This window comes from Phalaenopsis equestris, unplaced genomic scaffold, assembly GCF_001263595.1.
Source record: "Phalaenopsis equestris unplaced genomic scaffold, ASM126359v1 Scaffold000935, whole genome shotgun sequence".
NCBI classification, from domain to species: Eukaryota; Viridiplantae; Streptophyta; class Magnoliopsida; order Asparagales; family Orchidaceae; genus Phalaenopsis; species Phalaenopsis equestris.
Window position 1 is genome coordinate 42,157 of NW_018165374.1, and position 11,676 is coordinate 53,832.

The 11,676-nt window shown below is 31.8% G+C and overlaps 1 protein-coding gene across 2 annotated transcripts in view; it reads left to right on the forward strand.

Annotated features, from left to right (window-relative positions):
• The window catches only part of LOC110032389 (50S ribosomal protein L1, chloroplastic), a 12,950-nt gene continuing 1,274 nt past the window's right edge, over nucleotides 1–11,676 (forward strand). For both annotated transcript variants that reach the window (XR_002294850.1, XM_020736009.1), the window contains exons 1-5: nucleotides 1–414; nucleotides 507–686; nucleotides 787–841; nucleotides 3,159–3,286; nucleotides 11,180–11,263. Coding sequence is in view for 1 of the 2 variants with exons in the window: in XM_020736009.1 (XP_020591668.1) it covers nucleotides 88–414; nucleotides 507–686; nucleotides 787–841; nucleotides 3,159–3,286; nucleotides 11,180–11,263 (774 nt within the window). In the remaining variant the exon portion in view is untranslated. The remainder of the gene's footprint in view (nucleotides 415–506; nucleotides 687–786; nucleotides 842–3,158; nucleotides 3,287–11,179; nucleotides 11,264–11,676) is intronic.

Genomic DNA, 11,676 nt, shown 5'->3' on the forward strand with positions numbered 1-11,676 from the left:
TGGAGAACTAAGTCGTTCACTCTTATCCCCTTCCCTCTCGAGCAACAGTAGCACAGGTGGGAAGCAAAGCATCACGAATCAGCAACAATGGCCGCTCTCGTCGCTGCCCCCGTTAGTACTCTACCCACCGGTTCCTCCACTCCCAGCATTCTCACCTACCCGAAATTCTTGTCTCTCGTCATTCTCCCTTCTTCCTCTTCTCCCCCTTCTTACCCTCATCTCTTTCTTAATCGCTGGAATTACTTCCTGGCTGTAAGCTCCCGAAGGCCAGCGTTGCAATCAATCCGTATTGAGGCTGTCTCCGCTGTCGCTGATGCCGATATCGATATCGATACTGAGGAAGAATCTACCGCTTCGTCGCCCTCCTCGAAGCCCAAGGTTGGCAAGGCGGCGCTGCCGCTTAAGAGGGACAGAGTATGCGTTGATTTCTATTTGATCATGTCAAAGTGGTGTTTATGACAGTGATTCATTAATGCATTTAAGCCTTTTTGCGTCGTTTTCTGCAGAGGCGTTCGAAGAGATTCTTGGAGATTCAGAAGCTGAGGGAAAGTAAGAAGGAGTATGATGTGTCGTCGGCCGTGTCGTTGCTGAAGCAGATGGCAAAAACTAGGTTCGTGGAGTCCGTGGAGGCGCACTTCCGGCTAAATATTGACCCCAAGTATAACGATCAGCAGCTCAGGGCCACTGTAGGGATTTAAGGGATTTTATTTTTTAATTTTTTAGTGAGCTTTTAGTACCAGTTTTTGTGATTTCAGTGATTCATATGTGACTGTCCTGGGCTTCCAGGTTAACCTGCCGAAGGGGACTGGACAAACTGTTAGAGTGGCTGTTCTTACTCAAGGCGGGTAACTAAATGCTATGGGCTATGGCTGTGTCTGCTAATTATCTATGCTTGTGGTGTGTTAGTATAATTGTTGTGGTAGATGGAGAGTTTATCATATCAACGTTGAAATAAAAAATCACGCTTACAAAAATTGAGTGCAGCTGTTATGAAATGTAATATTTCTCATATGGCCCAAAGAGAGGAAAAATCATGGGGTTTAGTCCAATTGAAATAGTTTTACTAGAGTGAGTCGTAGAGTACTTCCTCTTAAATTGTGAAGGCATTGGTATAATAATAGATATGAATTTTGGAAGATTTTTTTAATGGTGGTAGTAAGAGGAATCATGAGGTTTTTGAGCTATTGTGAGGTGCTGGTGGGTAGGCAACTTGGTTTTTTCTTTATAATTGTGGACATTAAATGAGTGGTAATATGGGTAACACATATTGTCCTTTAGTAGGCATTGAGCGCTAGTCGATAGGGAGTATGGGAGGTTAGGAGACCATTTTTCTTCTAGGAGGGGTGATCAAATGTAAATGATTAGCAAAAGTTCGATATAAGTCGCTCGTAGGTGTTGGATGAATGTAGATGAGTAATATAGAAGGTATGAAGTCATAAGTCGAGCATTAGTGGTTTTCACTTGTTGGTTTTTAGTAGGCATCAAGCAACTGTTGATGAAGATTGTCAGAGTTCTGATGATTTGCCAGAGCTCTGCCGATTGACTCCGTTGTTATTCTTATAGATGGGGAGATTGGACAAGTAGGGATATGTGTGTTGATGGTTGGTGACATCATATATTGGTGGGTTTTAGATGACGGTCAATGATGAATGACAATGGTCTTATAACATTAGTTGGTAAGTTAGTGGTTTTTATTATAGGTGAGATCAAGAAATCAAGAAGTTTTCTAATGTACTTTGGCTCTGACAAACATCAGATGTTAGTTGTTGGGAGACTTAAGATGACGGTCGATTGTGAACATAAGAAGTCGGTTGATGTTTGGATTGGTCGTCCTTATTATAGGATTTGACATAGGGTAATTTAAGAGAAATAGGACAACATCAGAAAATTAACCTAATCATTTTCTTATAAGATTGGAGACTAGGCAACTATTCTTCAGGTACTTGTGTTTGGTGGATGTTGGGCATTGATGAGTGTTGGACGATGATTGTTGAGAGACATTGGGCGATCAACTGGGATGTCTAATAATGGGGGTTGATAAGCTTCAAACCTTGTGAGCATCAATCAGTGGTTCATAATAAACATCAGAGGTCGCGCAATGTCGATTTGCCGACCTAATATTTCTTCATATCGGAGAGGAGACCAGCCATTTTGAAAGATGAACATAATATGTAGGTGGTTCAAAGACATTACAAGTTGATTTTTAGTAAGTTTTGGTTGACAGCTGATGAGCAACATTAGAGGCTGGCTAATGATCGACGAGGAATGTGAGTGTTGAATGACGTCAAGTGATTTTGGCTAATATTTCATGATTGATTAAGTTATTCTTCTTATAGGAGGATGGGTCGATAGAAAGAGAGGTGTCTGATGTCAGTGAGAGTTGGATAAAAGGCGTTGATCTTGGGTATGCATTTAAAGTTCAACTTGATCATTCTCCTTGTAAAAGGGGAAATCATGCATCTTAGAAGATAGATGCCAAACACTCGTGGCTAGTGGATGATAGATGTCAGTGAGGACATTGACAACCTAGCGACATTAAGCTGTTGACTTGATCACTCTCCTTATTGGAGGGAGATCAAGCAACTTAAAATACAACAACGGATGTTGGTAATTGATAGAATTCAAGCATCTTCCTTTGGTTGGCATCAGGTGATGAGGAATGCTAAAAGTTAGGTGATGTCAAGCAATCGGCTTATCACTCCTCTTATAAGAGGGGAGACTAGACACCTGAGAAGATTGGTGTCAGATTATGATGATTAGAATATGTCAGACATTAATCGTTGGTAGGCGTTAGATGATAACCAACTATAAATGTCTCAAGTGAGGTAGTGGTCGATGGTCAACTCGACCATGCCAAGTTTTTAATTTTGCTTATGATGTTTGATTTGTGTTTATTTTAAGTCGGTATCTATTTTGTTCATCTCATTGAACTATATTGTTCTAAATAAATGTTGCTAAAATATATAGTTGGATGATCTAATAATCAATTATTTAAGTTTATGGCAAAAAGATTGACATAAAATTTGCATTAAATTTTGTGCTAGTGACATTTCATTACTTAAATGGGATTTTCTTGGTTTGTCCTATCTTTACTTCTGTTATTCTTTAGCTTAATATATGCTTATATGGTTTTTTTTTTATTGTTTTGATTGTTATAGGGGAAAAGGTAGATGAAGCAAAAAATGGTGGAGCTGACATAGTCGGGGGAGAAGACCTTATCGAACAAATTAAAGGAGGATTCATGGATTTTGATAAATTGATTGCCTCTCCAGATATGATGCCCAAGGTATGTAATTCTAAAATAGAGAGGGATATAAGTTGTTCTTCAGCATATAAATATTTAATTGATTTTATTTTGAAATGTTGACAGGATCCTGATCAGTTGCCATTTTAACATATATTTAATTCACTAACATTTTTTATATAATGTTTATGCTGTTATGAGATATTAGATGTTTGGTTTACATGCATGTTAAACAACCGTGTCGTAAGTGACATTTAATTATATTTTTGATAATTATTAGATGTTGACATTGTCTATCAATATCTAGGCATTCAATTATCAGTTGACTAAAACAAATGATAACAAATATAAAGATCTAATACCCATTGAGTTTTCTAAGTAACGTTATATTATTTAATTTCAGATAGCATATCTCATTTGCATGTCCCAAAAGAATAACTACCTCGATTCTATGGCTTAAATCATTTAGTCATAACAACCTTACCCCTCCTAGAGTGTTTGTGTGTGTGTGTTAAAGAGAGGGAGAGTATGAGTGGATAGAGAGATAAAAATATATGTATTTGTGTGTGTGTATTAGAAAAATAGCGAATAAAAAAAAAGGAACGAATGGAAAAATATAGAGAAATTCCAAGAAAAGGTAGAAGTATTTGCAACGAAAAAAGAGAAATTTGAAAAACAATTGGTATTTGAATTATCCACAAAAATCTCATTGCTTTGCCTTATTATCATCCTCATTGCCTTGTGTACCCATGTATAAAATACTCTCATAAAAAACCTTTTAAAATTTTTGTGGGCGAAACTTTTAGGAGACACTCGTGTTGTATTCTGTAAGCTCCATGCTTGCTTTTCTTAGCATGATGGGAAAAATCCTATACATTGCAAAATTCTCGAGTAGTTATCCTATGCATCCATTTTTTGACGTGGTGAGCTATAAAGGCCATGATTGGTGCTTTAGTATATTAATAATGTGTTTTTTTAGTGCTGTGGGTAGGTCTTGCACTCTTCGTAAGTACCCCTCTAGGGTAGATGTGAGGAGCTTGTTGGAATTTACTCTGATATGAGGCATAAACAAAACATAACAAGGGACTTTTGACAAATGCAATTTAAAATAATATTGATTGAAATCTAAAAATTGTAAATTGTGAAATAAAAATGAGAACAAAGTTGAACATGTAACTGAACTAAAATAGGACTTACAAGGAATTTGCGAAAGCTCGCTTACAAGAAACGAACATGACCTCCCTTTTGCTCTTAAGAACACTCATAACTCTGTTGAGTGCTCTTATGCAAATGAGAAAACCCAAATGAATGTGAAATTGAACTAAAAGAATAATTTTATTTATAGGAGGAACAGGACTTGTATGGCCCAATATACTAAATTGCGATCCTATAAGGTCAAAGATTATGATATGGTCCCATAAAAAGATTATACTTTGTAACATTTGCAATCAGACTCACAGCATATGCATGCAAGTGGACATGCGATCTACAAAATTTAAAATGGAAGTTTATGTGAATTGTAGTGACAAAATACTTGCGCAAACAAGTAAAATACAAAAAAAGTTAATAATAATAATAATGCACAGACAATGCAAGGCAGCATTCAAATTCAATTATATGACTTGAAAGTTCTGTAAGTGCACCAAAAAGCATTCAGATGTGTCATGTAAGTGTCGTCAATGTTGTCAAAAGCATGCCAATGTATTGTGTAGATGCTCTAAAATTGTGTGAGTGCATGATGCTAGTGTACTAAAAATTGTATAAGTGCATCATGCACGTGTTTTAAAATGTGTACAAGTATCATGCAAGTACATTGGAAATTGTGTGTTCATCAAAAGAAAATCTGTCTGCATATGCTCCTACAGTTATATTAAATGCTGATACCTTGATTTAAAGAATGTTCCGCAAACAAAAATAATGAATAAATTGAATAAAAAAATTCAAAATTTATGCACCTTATGAAGCGTGCAATCACTCTAAAGCATGCAACTAAGTTAAAAATTATGCAATATTTTGAACTTTACAAACATTTTTTTGACTCGAAATGAAAACTTGTTATACACACACTTTTAGATGGTCTACTCTATATATGGAATAAGATTGCAAATCTCGCATGTCTGGCCATTCTCCCCATAGGGTCCAAAGTTGATGAGACTGATTGTTTGATGACAATATTTAAATAATACATTTCAACCAAATTGTCAAATGGAGATTAAGTTTAATTTTTGCTCTCAATCTAATCGAATAAAATGATGTCATTATAAAATTGGAATAAGCACAAGTAGATTTCACCAAATTATACCTGTCTTTTTTTTTTTGGTGCAATAAAAGTTGACTTTTAGTTATGATCCTCTACATTCCAAGTAAAGCCCACAAGTCTATATCATAATTAATTTTTAATATGAACTCAAATTGTAAACCCGATTCTTGTGCAGGCAAACAAACAAATTTGATCAGGTTCCAATTATTTAAAAATACTTATGTTGGGCATATTTATTGCACGTCATAATTGGAGGAGTTTACTCTCAAAATAAAGCTCTCAAATTGTAAATAAAAAAAAATGTATACAGTCATAGCCTAATGATGGATGTGTTTAAGAGAAATCTCAGCTAGAGAGGATTGTTTTTTCAAAATACTTGAAATCCCAATGTAAAGTATTTTGGGCTTAAACATAGATAAAAGTGCAAAAGAATTGAACAACATTACAAAATTAAAATTGTATTTAAATAATATTGATCGCCCCAAACTTAAAGTAATAATTCATTCCCACTCTACAATGATTTTTTGAGATTGATAGATCTAACATTAACTTAAACTATAAAAAGATTAATGTCATATCAAATGTACCTTCATGACCGTCTCAAATGTTTCACACTAGTAAAGACTTGGCACGTGTCTTCTGATTGAGTAGTTTTATCGTCAAATAACAGTACTAAAAGTATGGTTATTATTATAGCTTTTTGATTGGATTGTTTGTTAGAAAATTACAATTAAATTACATTCATGAAAAAAACTTGCAAGGTTCCAAAACTTGAAAATTCTCCAAATAACTAACCACTTGAGCAATAAATTATAGAGTGCACTTGGTAAGGCATGAAATCTCCTATTAGCTAAAGTACGCTTAAAATTATTTTCTTAGATAAACTGCTACCTCAGGTTTATAAAGTCCTATTAGGTAATGTAATTCATAGTTGTTGACAATAATTCATTGGTCATATTAGGTCATTTATTTCTTCTTAGTAGATCATGATCCATGAAAACGAGGATGATTGAAGTATGAGATTTTATTTGAGTTTGTTATCTTTTTTCCACAATTCACACTAAGCTAAAGGTGTTAAATTTTCTTCTTGTAAAATGAAAATTGTTATTATTATAGGAAAAATATCTAATATTTGGCAAATAACCTTAATCGAAAGTTCTCTCCCCATAGTGAGGATAATTAGTTGTATGAGCTTGCGGCTATGGGAAAGTTGGAACTAGATTACAAATTCCCCACAAATGAAGTTGAAATCTCTAAGTAATGTATTATTTATAATTTGATTTGTTTTCTGAAAAATTTAATTGGAATTAATACTCTCTCAAAAGGGCCGGTCGTGAATTTTGGAGCCCCAATTGATGATTTGAAAGACAAAAAATTGCCATCTTTCAAGATAAGTTATTAATAGGTACTAATTGAAATTCCTTGTTTGATCTAAATTTGATGTGAAATTAGAAAGTTTCTAAGGTTGCTGTAGAGTTTTAGAAGAATTTGAAATAGATTGATTATGCGGTGGGATAAGGCCAATGACGAGGATAGGATTAGACATATAGTACCATGGAAAATGCTTGTATAAAATGATGAGCTTTATTATCATGTATTTGCGATGTGTTCTTATGGTTGTTATGATAGACCTGATTAATGTAGCAGTAATTAATTATTTGCCTTTTTGGCCTTGTATTGTTTGTCCTGCTTTGCACGGTCAACAAACTATATCATGACATATAAGGCAAAATTATCATATGGATTATGAATCTTAAATACCAAGCTTTTCATATCATTAGCATTTCATTATATTAATATTTATTCCTCCTTACCTGTCATAAGGATAATCTTAATCAGCATTTCAATATCTTAATGTTCTTTTTTACCTTTCCTCTTATTTTAATGTTATAAGGTGAACTTTTGCTAGCATACGATCAGCCACATGAATGCAAGGCACCATAGTTAGACATTGTAAAGTGCCATTCGGTTTGGAATTTGACCATGCATTCATGTTTTTGTGCTACATGATACACACTTCACTTTGTATTCCTTATGCTAAGCGACCTAGCTGGATGGCTTAGCCTTTTTAATATGATTTGCACATATAACAATTCATTGCATTACTTTTATACATCCTAAAAACCAGTTCTCAGAAAAATATTTCTCAAATAAGCTAGATTGGATTAATGGGGTAAGACCTTGATTTACTTCTTTTAGATACTTCATATTTCTATGGATATGTTAGAGTACAACATTGTTTTGATGAGGCATTTACTAGGTTGTAGGGATTTCCTATTTTTGTTATTGGTCTCTCAGGTTACATGGGTTAATTGAACAAAAATAGGCGAGTATTTCGAAATTTTTTGTTAGGATTTCAATCACATTCTCAGCAACAAAAATGTCATCTTGTTCATGGAAATCTATAGGTGTAGTAATCCAGCATGATGCTGGCAAATAGCTTATGTTTTACTCAATAACTATCTGAAATTCATCTCATGTAGCATATAAATGAACAAAATTTGAATCTACTAAATAAACTGATTTAACAAATTAGTTGATCATGAATTATGGTAACATCCTTAGTTAAACATGAAAGTATTAAGGAGAGGTGGACATAGCATGTGAGAAAGCATTACATAATTTTTTGAGAAAAATTGAACGGGAGGCTTAATGGTGAAATTTTTTTATAAGTGCAAATAACGAAAATCATGAAGCATGCACAAATTTTTTTTATTAAGATTGAAAAATAAAAGCATGATGTATAAAATTAAATTGAATTAACAAAAAGTTAGTTATTAAGATTTGAAGGGTTTTGTAGATCAAAAGTTTTGTTTAAAAATTTTTTTAATGAAATACTAAAAACAATGGGATTGTTTGAGATCATAATAAATATATTTAGTATCATAAAATTATTTATTTTTTGTTTTTATTGAATATTAAATAATTGATTTTGTTGGTGATTGCAATGGATGAAAGTAGTGATAATTGTCTTTAAGAACATTTAAACCACCTAAAAGTTATTGTGATTGTTTGTAAAGATAAGTTGATCTATTAAAAATAAAAGCAAAAACATATTAAAAAAAGGATTAAACATGTTTTTAAAAATGAAAGAAAAAAAATAAAAATAGAAAAAATCTAAAATGATCCTAAGTAGGAAGTGAATGTATATTTGTGAAGTGATTATAAAAGAAACATTTTGGTACTCTTCAATCATAATGTAACTATAGAAAACATAGGCATATAAATCATATAATGAAATAATGTGATTTGAAATGAGACATAATAAAATTACATCACTATGGTACAAATCAATTTAGTTTTATGCCAAGAAGATTTGATTTGAAGCCGCCTTTTGCTAAGTTAATTAATGAAAAAAATTATGAAGTAATGAAATGATTCTTAAATTATGTTTATTGATGTTGAAAATGCATATGATCGATGTGGGAATAAATTATTTAGGCATTATGGCAAATATTTATTTAATGTATGTTGAATTTATGATACACGTGTAATGTTAGAGCGGCTAACATTAGTAGTTGCAAATTTAAAAAAAAACTAACATTTTTGGGATTATTTCACCATCAATGAAAGAGAATATCTCTTTGTATTCTCTTTGTATTGGTTGTACAGATTCTTATTGAATATATGTAAAGTGATGTACTTTGGTGCATTCTATTCGAAAATAGTATAATTTTTACAATTGATCTCTCTCAAGAAATACAATAAAGTTAGAGCAATATATATAGTTTTTAAAAGATAAGAGCCTAAGATAGTTGATTAAAGATTTTTATGTGACTTGCAATTTTATTTAATTGAAAATGGATAACTATCATTCAATATTTATGTAATATCATAGATGGCTATGTTTGAAAAGTATCTCTGTTTCCAAGAAATACAATAAAGTTAGAGGAATATATATAGTTTTTAAAAGATAAGAGCCTAAGATAGTTGATTAAAGATTTTTATGTGACTTGCAATTTTATTTAATTGAAAATGGATAACTATCATTCAATATTTATGTAATATCATAGATGGCTATGTTTGAAAAGTATCTCTGTTTCCAAGAAATACAATAAAGTTAGAGGAATATATATAGTTTTTAAAAGATAAGAGCCTAAGATAGTTGATTAAAGATTTTTATGTGACTTGCAATTTTATTTAATTGAAAATGGATAACTATCATTCAATATTTATGTAATATCATAGATGGCTATGTTTGAAAAGTATCTTTGTTTCTTTTTTATTATTCAAATGAATGTGGATTTAGGTGTGGACATTCTATTTTCAGATCATATTGGATGGTTAAATTGGAAAAATATTTTCTAGTATTATGAAATAAGAGAATGTTCTCGTATACAAAATGTTTCTTTTCTCATTTTACACTATATAAAGTAATCAGAAAAACAAATTTGGAGAATCATACAATTGGATGTAATATCATTCAACTTGATCACACTAAAATTTTGAAAGCCAAGAAACTTCATAACAATGTTTTCAAAATAAGGCCAAATTGATGCATTCGATCAGTTCAATCGTGAATTGGTCATTTGATCAGTTTGGTACAAGTCTAAAGTTGCTTTTGGTTCAACACGTTACTGGTGAACTGGTCTATTTTTGAATTGACATGTTCAAATATTGATCATTTTTTTTTATTAGACGGCTAGAAATAAGATTTAATATAAATTCTCAAAATTTTAATTTAGAATCTTATTCAAAATATTTAAAGTGAAATGTCTCGATTTAAAATATTATTTTTTAATTGACGAAAATATCATTATTATTTCATCATTTAAATTATGGTAAAATAATTTGAATATTTATGGCATCACTCAGTTCAATTTCCGATTCAGTTTTAGTTTTGCCATTAAACTTTGAACTTATCTATTTGATGTGTGTCCGCTACAACTTTTAACAACTTGGTCATAACATTTATAAATGGTTCCCAATTTTCTTGATGGTCTCCAAGTTAGAATGAGCTTCTTGAAAGTGGAACTAGTGCTTAGTTATGCACCAATCATGTAAAGTTGTGCCATAAGATAATACAAATATGAAAATAATTGAGTAATGACTTTCATCATGTATGAGTGTTAAGATGAAATGGAAGATTTTAATTTTGTATCTTATATTATTTTGAATAAAAATTTCATAAAAGTGATCAAAGTTTATTCCCCTTTTTAATTTCAAAATTATATCCTAACATTTTCTTGCAACATGTGGCTAATTTAATCATAGAATCACATTTCTATAATTTAGTCTTTTGACTACACAAAATTGATCCAAAAGAGCCCCTTATGTAGAAATTATAATATAAAATTGATCCCAATTTAATTTCTTGACTAGGCAAAATTGATCCAATCTAGTCCTCGAGGGATAATTTTAGATTGCTTTTTGTACAAGTGAGCAAATAAATTGTAGAAATGTGATAGGACTAAATTGGCCAAATGTAGTCTAGATATTACTTTTTGGATTTAAACCTTATTTTCTTGTAAATGATTAACATCTTTGGTATTTCATATTCATGCCTTTTGCTCATTATTATTTCATTAGTTACACTTTTCATGGTCTTGATCACACTCTGCAGCATGCTAGCTGAGACTGTTAGCGAAATATCATCTTTTCTGATTATCCTCTTTTCCTTTTGCAACTAGATTCCATTTTTTATTCAAAATGGTATGTGGATTAAACTTGCATAGGTAGCCAGTTTGGGAAAGCTTTTAGGACCACGTGGGTTAATGCCAAATCCGAAAGCTGGTACCGTTACTGCAGATATACCTCAGGTATGATTTCAAGTTGTTTCATTATTATTATTATCATTAGTCATCTCAGAATCTCATTGTATTTCATTCTTTCAGTGAACTTTTTGGTACTTATTCATCTAACCTTATTAATATTTTTATTATTATCGTCGCTTGCTCGGCTTATTGAATCCAGCCATAATCTAAACATTGTCTTCTAGTTTGTTTCACGAGGAGATGAAATGTCTGCGCTCTAAAGTATGCTATTTCATGTTAAATTTTAAATGCTAATGCTATGTATGGATTAGGCTTGTAATTTTTATTTTTTTCTGCAATCCAGTACTTTCGGGGACCAATGAATCAGTAAGATATATGTCCTTTCATGTTGAAACCATATATATATATATATATATATATATATATATATAGCGACCAAAAAGACCGAGCTTATAAAA